The 15,595-nt window shown below is 37.2% G+C and overlaps 1 protein-coding gene across 1 annotated transcript; it reads left to right on the forward strand.

Annotated features, from left to right (window-relative positions):
• Positions 1–13,197: 13,197 nt before the first annotated feature.
• LOC107086714 (ras association domain-containing protein 8-like) lies at positions 13,198–15,339 on the forward strand. Its single transcript, XM_015377830.1, has 2 exons — positions 13,198–13,523; positions 13,603–15,339. The coding sequence occupies exons 1-2, from the start codon at positions 13,421–13,423 to the stop codon at positions 14,925–14,927; spliced, it is 1,428 nt and encodes a 475-aa protein (XP_015233316.1). The 5' UTR covers positions 13,198–13,420; the 3' UTR covers positions 14,928–15,339.
• The last annotated feature ends 256 nt before the right edge of the window (positions 15,340–15,595 follow it).

A 15,595-nucleotide genomic window follows, 5' to 3' on the forward strand; every position in this document is an offset into this window, starting at 1 on the left:
AATCTGTCTGCAGCTGGGAGGGGGACAAAATCAGTTTTACTGACTTACAATGTTTTGTTGTTCTATTAGTTTGTGAAGACATTCATGAAAAAAATTGTTAAATACAAATCATAACAGAAGTATTCACACAGTTTGCATTTTTCTATTTTTTTTTTCAATCCCAGAAAAACCTTTTGTGTACACTAGATAAACAATCTAGAAATAAGTAAAAATTTCTTAAATTAAGAATTAAGTATTTACCCTTAATTTAAGGAGGTAAATGAGATAGTTTGCCAATGGAATGGGTATTTTTACTCTTAAAATAAGATAATTCGACAAAATGCACTTAAATTAGACAATGCGTTTGTTTTCTTATTTTATGTGTAAATTGTCTTGTTCCATTGGCAAAATGTCTTTTTTACCTCCTCAATCCAAGAACAAATGCAATTATTTTAAGAAAAAAATTACTTTTTTCCAGTGTAACAGACCAGCAAAGAGGAAGGTAGATGATGTATTGCTTTATTTTTTACTGATAAATGTTCATCACAATAGCTCTTTCACTTCTATACTGATGTATGAAAATTAGAGAAACCATTTACTTGGATAGCTGCTAATCATTAAATAAGGTCCATCTTTCTGTAATTACACCTCAAACTAGCTGTGCAGAGGTTTGCTGCACAGCAAGCAGTGTCCTACACACCAACAAACGGAGCAGACAGGTCAGGGGAAAAGATGTGGAGAGGTTTATAGCAAACAATAACAGCAATTATTGACAGTAAGGAAAGCAGTTATTTCTGCATAAAAAACGCTAAAGGAAAGGCGTAGGAATCATTGTGTGCAGCACTGTCAATTTATGACCTACATGCTGTATGTTGCAGAAAACTAACACCAAATCACCCTGAACACAACATCCCCACCAGGTTGTGCTTTTCTTCAGTAGGCTAGTGAGCAAGAGCTGATGGGAAATCCAGCAAGAAAACCTGCAAGGGGAAAAAAATTACTTAAGACTAGTGTAACGCTTTAACAACAGATTCTGCAGCAGTTTCTTCCCCATCGCCATCAGAATGCTGAACTGTTGAAAAAAACTCCCCACTGCCTCCCCTCTGAGTTCCTGAGTAAAACCCTTAACCCCCCACTGCTCCCTGGGCACCACACAATGGCAGCCCACTGCTCTCCAAGGGATGCAGAGAGTGAATTTCCCCATTGTGGGGAAAGTTTTTTCACATAACACTAAACCAAAAATACTGCATATTTGCACCGTATATATTATTTAGTGTTGCGCCAATGCAGTATATGTTTCAAATTGATGTGTGTGTGTATATATAAAGAACTGCATACTACTTGGATGTAAAATAATTGCCATCATGGCTTTGTCAAGCTGCTGCCTACCTTTGTGAAGCAGGAAAAAGACTAATGCAAAGTGAATCCAGAAGAACTTTTTATTGCCTTCCTGGAATGGGAAACGATAGTTGAATAAACTTTTGGCTCTCAAAATGGTATCGGTGCCCTATTTGTCGGTACTCGCCAATACCGATACCATTTTAGTGCTGGATCGGGACCCCACCTGATACTGGTATCTGTCCAACACTAATAATAATGCTCTGAACTTCCATATTAGTGCTTTTTTTGCATCATGTTTTTTCTCCCACACTGTTTACATTTGATCACTGCTGCACTTTATGGATTGGAAATGTTCATTGACTGCCTGAAAAGCTGTACTAAACAAAATGTATTTTTGTATACACACTGTGTATACAAAATGACAATAAAAGTTGTCTAAATCAACACAAAACATACAGCTACGGCTAAAATTACCAGGTTTAGATCAAACTATATTTGTGTGTCACATGTCCCATGATCAGACATCAAAATTAATGTCTTTTTTCTATGCAATCCGACTAAGCTTGTGAGGTTTTTGTACAGGCGAATAAGTAAACAGTTAAGTATCTTCATGGAAAGACCCACAGCATTAAAAGATGCCAAGTTATAGACTCCAGAGAAATGGACCCAAACTCATAACATGCTTTAATGTTTAACTTATATATCATTTTAATTTGTTTAACATTCAAGTTGTTGATTTATTGCATCAAATCCCAACAAAAGTAATTAAAGTTATACTGAATGAAAAAATGTGGAAAGGTTTAAAAAGCTTTCAGTGCTATATTAGCCCTAATGCTCCAAATACTCTTTCCTCTGCCTATGTTGTTACCCTTTAATAGCCTGTATCAGTTTACAAAACACCACATTTTTAGTTTTTCTTCGACAGAGGCTCCTCACATATCATGTTTGTCAAAATATGTTATTTGCAGCACATCTGCTGTCTGTTCATCCTGTCTGAGATGCCTGAGAACGTGTCGCTGAACATCTATTTTTAGTTATGCAATCCTAAATGTCAAAGGTTCTCTTCCAGTACAACTAGTTAAAGAGATCGGGTTAGAAAAGGCCAACCATTCAGTTCAGCTTTCAAATACCAAAAGGAAAATTTGTGTTTTGTTGTTTTTCTTTATTGTTTCCAAAACCCCAACAAGACAGATTCTCTTTGATAGATCCTAAAGAGTTATAAACTGTAGCTGAAAAGTTTTTTTAACCTCCGTAAATTCCTAAAATGTTTTCTCTGTTTCATAACCAGATTTACACATAAAATCAGATATTCTGGTATAAACAATCAGGAAATAACCATTTATTTTTTTTCCCCCTTCCTTTAACTCAAATATTTCTGCATTTTATTTAAAAACTTTGCTAAACTGCTTAAATAAAAACAAAATTGAATCACAAATGGAAAGACAACTTGCAAAAAACCCAAAAGAACAAATCTCCCGGCCAACTAAAATGAAAGCCTATCTTAAGGTTTGATTTTGTCTGGATGGGATCAGACTGTTCCTGAACGTTAACTTGAGACGTTAATGAGACGTTTTACACGGGAAAGACGAAGCTGCGAATCAAACCTCACCCCACTCATATTACCCTGATCATTGACAGAGACCCCCTAGATTACATAAGGTGTAAACAGTATCCTAAAGCACAGCAGTTATTTCTTTTGATACTGGATGTTCTACAATACATACATCTATTAGACAATTAAATAGGTTAAAAATATATATTTTTTTCTGATTACTTGATTATAATCATTTTAACTGACACATTTTTACCAAAACATCAAAGGAAACATCACCCTGAGTCCTCCATCGATGGATTCCCTCTGTCCTTCTGGTGTTGGAAATGTAGCCATCTTGTTTTCGCTTGCTGTAAATCTCACATTTGTATCACATTTTCTAAGAAGGCCCTCCGTGATGTGAAGAAGAGGCCAGGTCATTTTTCTTCCATCCTCGATGGCTTTGCTAACGAGCTAAGGACTATTGAATTCTGCTGAGTACTTCTCTGTGCTGGGATCACCATACATAATGTTCCTGAAAGTACTTTTAGGATTTATTTTCACTCCATCTTTAACTTATAGAGATTCAGTTCACCTTTATGAGAGCAGCCCATGAGGGTGAGTGGCTTAAATGTGGTTCTGTGTCCTTTACTAGGCTCCCTGGAGGATTATTTTTAAATTTTAATTTTAGGTTTATATGTATGTGTGTACTTACCTGTTTATAATTGCAGTTTAGGATATTTTTTAGAATTATAATTGACTGTATTCAACTTCAGTTTATTTATAGAGCACCAATTCTCAACACATGGCATCTCAAGACATTTTTACAGAGACAATTCAATCAGATAATACGGGCAGATTGATTAAAAGTTTTCAAATCAAATCCAGCTGATTGGATTCACCCTTCCTGGACAGTAGATATTTGCCTGCATTTTGTCATTAACTCTACAATACTCCCTCACACTGAGCATGCATGCAGCGACAGTGGAGAGGAAAGACCCAGTTTTAATAGAAAGTAACGTCCAGCAGAACCAGGTTCAGTGCGGACTGGCAGTTCAAGGAGACAAAATTAGATATACAAATGGAAACATTGAAGCACTGATCCAAAATTTTCTATGTTAGAAAAGATAACGGTAAATTACCTCCACATGTGGCTTTGGTCTGGGAAAGACACGTATTAGCTCTGATCCAGTTTTCATGGATAAAAGAGCGCTTGTACAGTTACTCACATTAAAAGCCAAACCCATAGATATGTCTAGGAGAGAAAAAGGACTAAACACCGAGCAAAAACAGACACAGCTTGAAGATTTTGATGGCAGCAACCCAGCTGATAGTTCTCTAAAAGATGGTGTCACAGCCAAAAAGGAACAGACCAGACTAAGCTACCATGATGGGAATAAAAGAAAATGAAGACCAGGGTTGAAACAACAAAAACTACAGAATTGGAGGATAAACACAGAATGATAAAAGGTGGTCTCTATGTCCTCCAGTGGTCTAAGCTTACAGCAGCATAACAGTAGAGATAACTCAGGATAACCTCTAACTGTAAACTCTGTTAAAAAGGAAAGTTTTAATCCTAGCCTTAAAAGTAGATGGGGTCTCTGCCTGCTAATGTGACTGGTTTCCTGTTTTATTAATAATAATAGCAACTTTCATTTAAATAATCAAATATGCAAATTCTGAAAAGCCCAAAATATTTATACCACCAACAGATTTAAGGTGAAACTTTTACCAACTTGTCTTTTCTGAATGGATGCAATTTTAATGTTATGGAGTAGTCCAATCAATCAGCAACCTGACTTGAAACCAATGGATAATCTGTAGAGGGAGGTAAAGATGTAGTGCCGATGAGACGACTTCCAAAAGTTAATGATGACATGAAACTTAAATCATGCAAAGACATTATGAGAATAACTATGTTTACAGTAAAGAATATCCGTAGTTTAGTACATTGTAGTTCAGTTTGAGCACTCTAAGTAATAGATTAAAAGAGATGATCAAAGGTATTCTAAATCTGAATAAATTTAGTAGAATCAGAGACCAGCCTCAGCTAGGTGCCTGCTGGGGTTAATTCCTGCATTTAGTTTTTACACCATGAGAATAACAGAAAGGAAACCACATCCATCTAATGGTCTGGATGACCCTGAGGAGATGGCGCCCTGGGTGGTGAGCCATATCATCCTTTTTAGGACCACTACTGGTGTAGAGCACAAAGATTACCATTAGCTCTTTCTCACAGTTGTTTCTGTAGCTTGCTCTGAGGAATCGGTGCATGCACAGGACAGGCAGTGCAGAGTTACAGCTTGTTTACATGTTTGACTTGTAATCGCTCTTTTCCTGCTGAAAAGATAAAAAATGAACGTCCACAGCCTTAAAACATCTCAACTGTTCAAAAAAAATAACAAGTTGATCCATGTCATGCTTGTCACAAACTGGACTGAATGTTTTGGAAACATTCAAAGCTATTGCAACAGAGCTTTAAATAAAAAAAAAAACATAAAAAGAAAACCATTATAATATCTTATGCTGTTTTTATAAATATAAAATATTAAGAAATTGGTGACATACAACTTCATTGCATAAAACACCATTTCAGTTTACTATTATGCTGACGATCTTGTGATATTCTGTCCATATAGTGCTGGTCTGCAGCAACTGTAAAGGGTTTGCTCTCAGTATGGGTTACAGCATGACATTAAATACAATGCAAAAAAGAGCAACATCAAGATTGTTAAGAGCAAAGAAGACACTAAATTATCTTTTCCTGACTTCACCCTGTCTACCAGCATCCTCCAGGTCACTGATGAGGTCAGATATTTGGGACATTACATCACCGCTAATATTCTTCTTCGGAGGTTCTCCATGTGCTCAGCATCTGTCAAAATTGCACCTTTTAAAACATACTGTACTCCAATGTATACAGCCCACCTGTGGCGGCATTACAGGAAAAGCAATATGAATAAACTTCAGGTCGTTTATAATGATGGCATGAGGATGCTGCTTAGTCGATGGTGTAGTGCAAGTCAGATGTTTGTGAATGTCAATGTACCAACCTGCGCTGCTGTGCTTGGAAACATTCTGCACAGATGTATGTGGAGATTAGCAGACTCTGCAAACTGCATCATTCAGACTCTGACCAATCCTGTTCAAAGCTCAGTGAGATTCTTCTCCAGTTTGTGGAATCATTGGTGCTTTAGTTTATATGTCAGTGATTTATTATTTTATTATTTATATATATTTTTTTCCTCTTTTTTTATTATTGTTCTTGTTTTTGTCTGTTGGTGGACCATAATTGTGTCTAAATAAAGAGATTGAGTGATTAATTGAGTGATTATTATAATTAATCATCTGCTTATGGGAATAATCTTTAACACAGATATCTGGGAACACTTAGATTTAGAAAAAAAGAACTGAATTAAAGGTCACACAGTGGATATGAAATATTTGATTCAAAACAATCTGATTGAATTGCTATAGTCTACTGTCTTTTTGCATTCGTACTGCAGCACCGCCTGGCTGTCTTACATGAGAACTTAAAGCTACATAGTCACACTATCTGCAGGGGCGGAGCTAGACAGGGGGCCAATCATTGCCCCCTCCATACACTTTTTTCCTGTAATACAGACAGTGGTAACGGTAACACTCTCAAGTGAAATATTCAAACCATTTTAATTTTTCATATATTAATGGCCACCCTTATAAAAATTTTCTGGCTACGCCTCTGATTATATGTCTTTAACATAAGACCAAAATCCAGTTAATTATGATAAAATAAGGTTTATATACTCCAATTATCTGTCCTGATATTGTTTTCATAGTCCTTTTGAAGCCTAAATAGAACTGGGAGGATGGGTTAACATGAACAGATGTGGCGCCATCTGCTGGTAGGACAGCTGAACTACTAGAAAGCCAGTAGGTTTCCATTGGTGCAGCTACTAAATCAATCCTAACTGTGCTGCAATGAAAAAAGAAACACCTCAGATAATAAGGCATTGCAAACATCAACTGCACTAATAGTAAGGACATGTACTCAAGGGTCTATCAACTTTGCGGTGACATCAGAATGCTTCCTGAGCTTTAGCTCCAGCTTTAGAGAACTCCAACAGTAATAATGTTTTCTCAGCAAAACTCTGGTTTTATCCCTCTTAGAATCATACATCTACTTATGCCTTTTTACACCTGATCTTATTCTTGAAACTACAGGGGTAGTTCCACACTTGCAAGCCTCCATTGCTGAGCAAAATCAAAGCTTAAAGACAAAAAAGTATTTTGTAATTAGTCATAAAAATGTTGCATGCAGCCAGAGTGAGTGACTATAGTTAAAAAATGTCAAATAGCGTGACTATATACCTGTAAACCACTTTGCGGGACTGATTCACTGATAGAAATCAGACATTTTAACCAATTTGTCAATCAAGCCACATATTTCACTCTACGGAGCTTTTTAGAGCAAAATATTAATGGCCTGAAATCATAAAAATTTACAATTTGTGTAATAGAGCTGCATTCTTTAGAAATGTGGCAGCCTTTCATTGGGTATGTAGCAATATTATCATTAAAATAATGGACCCATTGTAAACGTTGAACAAGTCTGACTGTAAACCAACACTAATACCATGAACACAATGGCTCAGAGTTCATGGTAACAATAATGTGATAGATATTTCCACTTTCTTTTTGTCTGCAACAGACTTTTCACTTATCTTATCAATTAGTTTTCTTTTTTTTATTTGTCTTCTAAGTTACTGTAAGTATTCTTCATATGTTATATTGAACTTTAATGGGATTTAGTTTACTGCTATCGCATGACGGAAAACTGTACAATAAAGTATAAAAATGGAGCTGCAATTTACCCATAAACAGTAACACTTAGTGTTACCCATAAATACTTAGTGTTTATAAGTTCAGACCATTTTCCAGTGTAGTCCTGTTTCTCTGATTTTGATTGGCTAGATGTGCTCTCTTCATCCTCTGACATGGGAACAGGCTTGGAGCTCGTCTGCCTGCCTCTGTGTTTCCTGGACCGGGCCGCCTGTGCAGCTGGTTTACAGTTGCCTTTTGTATCTTCCTTTTCTATGTCAGCAGATGGCCGCTCACACTGAGCCTGGTTCTACTGGAGGTTTCTTCCTGTTAAAAGGGAGTTTTTCCTCTCCACTGTCGCTACAAGCATGCTTAGTGTGAGTCGGTGCAATGAACTGGTGTTCCTTAGATAGAAAACTTTGAATCAACCTGACTGTATGATCTGGTGAACTGTAAAGTGCCTTGAGATGACATGTATTGTGAATTGGCGCTTTATAAATATACTGAATTGAACTGAATTGATTGGCCACATCATAGAGGGACGGTTTTATTACCAAGGATGATCGTGATCAGTCTTTGTTCTACTGTGATAGATGGAGGTAACGAATATGATGTATTACTAGTGCTACATGAGACGACTATTTATGATCATATAGTCATCTCAAAATGTCCAAAATTTAAACCTAAAATAAAGTTCAGCCGGTCCAGGCAGGCCAGGATTGCTTAGTAATTACTCTTTTTGCTACACATTTTGCTTTTCTCTATCTACATTTAAAGCAAATGGTTATTTTTTTTTCCTCTTGTAGCAACATTTTCAGACTTGTTTGCCAAGGATTACACTCCATCCATATCCCCATCAGCTCTGAGCAGCTTCCCCATACCTAATAATAAAAAAAAAAATCCTCTCCAAACCATGTTGTCACCACCAACCACATTTCACAGTGATGATTGTGTGTTCATGGTGATGAAGTGTGTTTATATATTCATAAATGGAGCAGACCGCTTATTTCCTCTATTGCTATGTTTTTGTTTTGTGGGTAACTGGATATAAAACTTCTTATGGCTTTCCCTCAACTCTGTCCTTCCTTTTGTCAATCTTCAGTGAAAGCACATTTTGTGGAGGGCACGACTAACTGTTGCCGTCTTTTTAGATTCTTTTACAGGAGTTGTGAACCTGTCTTTTAGAGTTTCCATAGACTTCCTGGCTGCTTCTTTGTCTGTTTACTTTCCATATTCAGTCTAAAGCTGTGTCTGCTTTAAACTTCTTAAACCTTGATCTGTGTGATGCGTTTTTAACCTGCTGTTTGTCCGCTAAGTTTCTCTTACAAACAACCAAAAATGCTTGATTTGTACTTTGATAAAATCCAATACAACTGGACTCCATTACCTGGTGACTTCTTAAAACAGTTGGTTGTGTTGGAATCAGAGTAAAAGGGATTTATGGTTACAAACCTCCTTGTTCTGACGTGTCAGATAAAATCCTAATGAAATACATAGAAGTTTCTAAAGTATCACAATGAATATAGGGGAAGCTAGAGCGGTATAATGTATAGACATAGAAACAACATCTTTTGCATGTTTCTTTTTCAGTCAAAGTCTGTTTCATTGATTTATGAAAAAAACAACAACAACAACAAAAATACAGTTCAACAGGGAATCTAAGCATTGCTAAAAACAATAACAAGCCAGGACAGAATAGGTCATAACATGCAGAGTAGAGATTACATCAAAAAGAGAGACAGAGAAAAAAAGGAAGAACAGAGAAAAAAGAAAGAAAAATTAAATTAAAAAAACACATAAAGGAAAATATTAAACAGTTTAACAAATCAGCTATAATCAAAGGAAAATTAGAAATCATGTCATGCTTTTAATCCATAGGTACCTTTGTAGTTTTCTAAAGGTAAACGAAACAGAAAAGCATTTTAATGTTTTTCAGCCTCCCCTGTCCTTTACAGTCATCTAACTTACCGGTAGCAGTGTTTAATCAGTCACCTATAAGTGGAAAGAGTATTTTGCATCTGAAAATCTTTTAGAGGTAGTGATGGGAAATGAGGATGATCTTTGCAAATATTATCTGACTTTTAAAGTTATACAATGTGTCATGCTTTTAATAACACAAATGCATCCTTTAAAGCCAAAAGCTGTATAAATGAGGATGCTTTTAGTCTTTGACGGCCATAGTTGCAACTAGCGGTCCGTCTCTCATATTTACATATCTCTATCTTCACCTAAGAGATGTCAAGAAGACCATCCCCTGACAGTGGTGGATCTAGACCAGTTTCACCAGCAGGGACAGAGTTGGGCCAGTCTTATTTCATTAAGGCACAGAGCAAGACGCTAAATAAAAAAAATTCATTACTTCATATATCAAGAGAGCCAAGAGGCCACTCACAACTGTGGAGACCCTGATCTAGTTCAAGAAAACTAATCCTAATTTATTATAGCTCATGGTAAAAGTAAAACACATTCATGTCTTAAACATTAGTTAAGTAAAACTGAAAATTATTAAAAATTACGTTTGTTGAATGGACTAATCAGGTACACACTGCAAAAATGATCTAGAAATAATTAAAAATTTCTTAACTCAAGTGTATTTAACCTTAATTATAGTAGGTTAATGGAATGATCTGCCAATGGAATAATTATTTTTACTCTTAAAATAAGATAATTAGATAATATGCACTTGAAATAAGACAATGCAATTGCTTTTTCCTATTTTAAATGTAAATTTTCTTGTCCCATTAGCAGAGAGTCTCACTTACATCCTCAATTCAAGAAAAAATGCACTTATTTAAAGAGAAAATGACTTATTTAGATTTCAATTTTTTGCAGTGCAGTTTCTGTGCCAATCCATGTAATCATAAAACAATTTATTTAGCCCTTACAATGCACATACTTAAAAATCTATTAGTGCAGCAGGGTAACGATTTGGTCATGATGATTTTATGATTATCTAATGTTCACCGGTCTGTTGATTTCCTGTCTCGACATGCTTGATAAATATGCCCCCTCTGCTGGAGGTGGGGAGAACTGAGTGGTGGGTTGGATGCTCGGTGGAAACTGGACAAAATCATCAGGATGTTCCACCAACTTCAGTCAGGATCACACTTTGCCTTACTCACTAACCCAGACTTCCACTCTCTCCTCGAATTATTAGGGATATTTTAAAACAACCTGTACTGGAAAAAATCGAAATCTAGATTTGTCATTTTTTTTGTTAAAATAAGTGCATTTGTTCTTGGATTAAGGAGGTAAAAGACATTTTGCCAGGTAAGACAATTTACACTTAAAATAAGAAAACACAATTGCATTGTCTTATTTCAAGTACATATTATCTAAGTATCTTATTTCAAGAGTAAAAATACTCATTCCATTGGGAAACTATATCATTTATCTACTCAAATTAGGGGAAATTCAGTTTTAAAGACATTTTTACTAATTCTAGATCGTCTTTTCAGTGTGGATGTAAAGGTTTACATGTTTCCCCCCAGAGTCATGTTCACACTTTTTGCTGAAAACGTTCTTCCTATTGCAGCAAACTAGAAAGACGTTGTCTTGTTTTGATCACTTGTCAGAGTGTGAAAACTCCCCCAACAACAGTCTTAACAGTTTGATCAGTGCCATAAAATGAATACATGCAGAGTGAAATAATTACATATAAATTGAAATGTGTTTTCTTTTTTTTTAAATGAACCTTATTTAAAGGCATTGTGCAGGAATTTCTTAAAAGACCCACCCTCTCCACTTTAAAAAATGTGCGTGCAAGAGCATGCACAAGCCTATTTCCCATGCAATGTTTAAAAGTTGCTGTTCTCATAGCTCATGTAAGCTTATTGTCACTGAATGTCCATCCTAACCCCTAAATCCGTCCATCAGTATACAGAGCGGGGCCTTTATAGTGAACAACTTACCGTTCGGACAGAGGATCACTTCCCTGTTGGTCCACAGCGTGGTGCCTGCACCATCTTTGTTAATAGTGACCGCTTTAGCAGCAGCCTATGGCAACAGCAACTCCCATAATGCTTTGCAAGGAGAGCTCTGTGCACATTCCGCGATATATCTGCCTCTTCTTTCTTTTCTTCTCATTCACTTTTTCTCTCATGACCCTCGGCCATTTTCAAAGAACCGCGGTGAGAAAGGTGAGCTTGATTGACTGTCTGAAACCGTAGCTCACCACAGATACACGCCTGACCATTTATTTCGATGATCCATCCGGAAATAAAAGATGTCCTCTATACCTTAATTTTTTTTTAAATAACATGTGTTCAATTATTTAATGACACGTTTTATTATTTCATAGTCAGTTTCATAATTTAATTACTTTATGATTTTTTTTCACACAAATAAATGGGTCATGTGATTATTTAATGGCACTTTATTTTATCTTGCTTTTATTTATTTCATGGTATATTAACATTCACTTTTTTGACATCGATTTCTTTAACTTTTGCCCTATTTAGAGGTTAATCCTTCTCTCTGATTTATGTTTGCTGTTAAGTTCTAGATGGGTGGATTGCAACCTTTTTTTTAGCCCCAACTATTGTGCAGAAGGCACCTGGGGGCCCTCATTAGCTCCGCCCCTGGACTGAGGCACAGCAAGAAGAAGGAAGCTTACATGTTCTACAAGGTTTACCATCAAATTCAACCACTTTTAAATTCTGAAGAATCGTTATCTGAGTTAAAGATAAAAAACAAATGTTTTGTCAGGAGCTTCAAAGTTCCAGTAAGACAACAGAGGTACACTGCAAAAACCATCTTGAAATAAGTAGAAATATCTTCAATTAAGTGTATTTACCCTTAATTTGAGCAGGTAAACAAGATGATTTGCAAATGGAATTAGTATTTTTACTCTTAAAATAAGATAATTAGATAATATGCAATTGAAATAAGACAATGCATCTGTTTTGTCTTATATTAACTGTAAATTATCTTGTTCCATTGGCAAAGTGTCTCACAATTCAAGAAAAAATGCACTTATTTTAAGAAAAATTGTTACTTAGATTTCAATTTTTTGCCATTTTACTGTTGCACAGGAAAAAATATCTAGAAATAAGTAAACATTTCTTAAATTAAGTGTATTTACCCTTCATTTGAGTACCGGTAGGTAAATTAGATAGTTTGCCAATGGAATTAGTATTTTTAGTATTAGTATTTTTTTTAAATAAGATAATTAGATAAAATGCACTTGAAATAAGACAATGCAATTGTACTTTCTTATTTTAAGTGTAAATTATTTTGTTCAAATGGCAAAATGTTTCTTTTACCTCCTTAATCCATGAACAAATGCACTTATTTTAAGAAAAGAAATTACTTATCAAGTTTTTGATTTTTTCCAGTGTGTCTGCATCCTTTGGTGTTGGTCTGATGTTTTTTTTTTGTTCTTTTTTTTCCCATGATGCTAATTATGTGAGATGGGTGGGATCTTAAAATGTCCACTGAGGTTTCTGCCTTCAGGAATTTTAATGAGCTGTAATTGCCCTGCTGTTCCTCTCCATCAGAACATCTACATCAAGACAGAAAAGGTCAGAGGATGATTTCTACAGAAAGGACGGTCGGGTAGGTCTGTGTAATTTTTTTATTATACAGAATCATCAGCATTGGCAGAGAATGTTACAGCCACAGTCCGGCTGCAGTCTTGCTTGATAGGCTGACTGATTACTGTCGGATAATTAGGGGTCATTAAGTTGTCTCCGCTGCTTCCTCCTGGACAGAAACAAGAACTCCGTTTAGTTAGAGACCACTTCGTTTACAGCTCAAGAACTGAGCAAAATGGAGGTGAAGGTGTCTGTCAACGGCATCCAACGGGTTGTGTGTGGAGTTACAGAGGAAACAACGTGCCAAGAAGTGGTCCTAGCGTTGGCTCAATCTCTAGGTAAGAATTCCTCTAAGTCCAGATCCAATTCATGCTCAGACATATTAGGTAAAGCCGTACTCTCAATCTCCTTCTGCAGGGCAGTCAGGGCGCTACACCTTGCGAGAGAAATTCAAAGACTTTGAGCGGTGCATGACCCCTGATGAACGCCTATTGGAGACTTTGGAGAGGTACAGCGAGCAGGCCAAGGAGGTGCAGCTCAGTCTGCAGCACAACGGGCCCTCCACCGCAGAGGAAATGGCCAGAGTAAAAGTCGGCAGATACCAGCCCTGCCCGCCGATGAGAAGAAAAGACGTAGGACCAAAAATGCGTAGAAGCAGCGGCTCCCTAAGTTTGCACCGTCAAAGCTTGCCGCCACTTTCCTGTTTGAGAGAAGAGGCTGAGGAGAAAAAAGACAACCTGAAGACGCCTAAAAGAAAGTCTCTGTCTCTGGTGGAAGAGGCTTGGGAATGGCTGGAAAGTCTTGGTAAAGGAAAGGTCTACAGTACGGCATGTGACAAGCAAAGCAAGAAGAGGACGGATAAACGGGGCCGTGCCTCTTTAGATTTGTCCCTCTTTGTTACAAAAGAACACCAGGATCAAAGCTGCAGAGGTGCAGACACAAGTCAGAAAAGTCTGAGGTCTGACTTGGACCATCAAACATCCTGCTGCATCGGAAGTCCCACAAAGGAGAAAAACAAGTGCTCAAAGAAAGGTCGAGAGCTCAAATCTGACCAGAGCAGCTCAATCTGCGCCGCAGTAACCGAAGATGAAAAGAATCGACTCAGAGACTCCATCATATGCCAGCTGCTCTGCTTGCAGGACCTACAGGTCCAAATAGCAAACACAGACACACAGATCTTTGACCTCGAGCAAAAGCAGAAAGCCAAAAGAGTCGAAGAGGAAGCCCAGGAGAGATTGGCTGAAGAAGAGATGGAGCACATCAGATTTTGGGAGAACGAACTGAAAGCCGAGGAGAGTTATGAGAAAGAGCTGCAGCATCAGTTCCTCCAGCTGAAAGCCAAGGCTGTGGATTGCAAAGCTACGTTAGAGGAATACAAGCGCAGGATGCAGGGGTTTGATTTCTTTGCAAATCTGAATATTCCTCAGGAGGACCCAGAGGCAGCCCATGAAAAAGATGCAGTCAAGATGGCAGCCAGCTTGAAAAAGGAAGAAAATCTGGAAGGATGTGATTCCAGCGTGGATGGAAATGTCAACAGGAAGTTCCTGCCCAAAGAGGACCACCTCACTCCTCACGCTCTAGTTCCTCCAAATCAGATAAAGGAGCGGCGGCCCACGGGGCCCACAGAGCTGAGGGAGTGGTGGAAACGCTGGTCAGCAGCTCAGAAGACCCAATCCTTAGAGGAAAGGAAGGTGATTCACCGCTCTGAGCTCACCGTATACCTGAGAAGTACCAAAGTGTAGAACCAGCTGCTGAAAACCTGCTTCTTCATCGTTATACCTCCATCAGGACAGTTTTAACCCCCAGAACCAAACTATGAAAGACTTCTACTTTCACTTCCTTCCTTATCCTTCAGGTTTTGATTAAAACCAATTGATCATATTTTAAACTTTAATATTTTATGTAGCTCTATAGAATTCCATTCCTAATCAAACAAATGACTGCATTTCAAATGTTTCTTGCTTTTAATTTTTTAGTCTAAATAAAAGGAGAAAATGGTTGGATATAGAGAGCTGCGAAAAAGTATTTATCCTTCTACATATTCACTTTTTGAGTTTTCTTGCAATACTTCATTAAATGAGCTCTAATGCCAAAGAATTAAGTCATTTTGTTGAGAAAATAAACCATCTATAATGCTTCATCCTTGGTAAAGAGCATTTGCTGTTTAAACCCAAGGTGTGTTTGTGGGGACTGGCATGAAGTTCTTTTATATCACTGTGGGGGAGACTGGGCTCAGCTTTCTGTGGAATATTTTCAATTCTTCCTCTTTTAAAGGTTTTGGCATTCATTTCCCTGTTTGTGACCTCTAAAAAAGATTCAAGTCCAGACTTTGACTAGGACAGTCCTAAACCCGAGGAGACCTGGTGTGCTTTAGAATTGTCAATCTATATGGGAAGTTTACTGGGCTTAA

This window comes from Cyprinodon variegatus, unplaced genomic scaffold (genome assembly GCF_000732505.1).
Source record: "Cyprinodon variegatus isolate N-32 unplaced genomic scaffold, C_variegatus-1.0 Scaffold159, whole genome shotgun sequence".
Taxonomy (NCBI): Eukaryota; Metazoa; Chordata; class Actinopteri; order Cyprinodontiformes; family Cyprinodontidae; genus Cyprinodon; species Cyprinodon variegatus.

Excerpts from the sequence above, each read along its gene's own strand:
- LOC107086714 (XM_015377830.1), top strand. The coding sequence starts at position 13,421 with ATGGAGGTGAAGGTGTCTGTCAACGGCATCCAACGGGTTGTGTGTGGA. Across the intron at positions 13,524-13,602 it reads AGCGTTGGCTCAATCTCTAG|GGCAGTCAGGGCGCTACACC; the intron begins GTAAGAATTCCT and ends CTCCTTCTGCAG.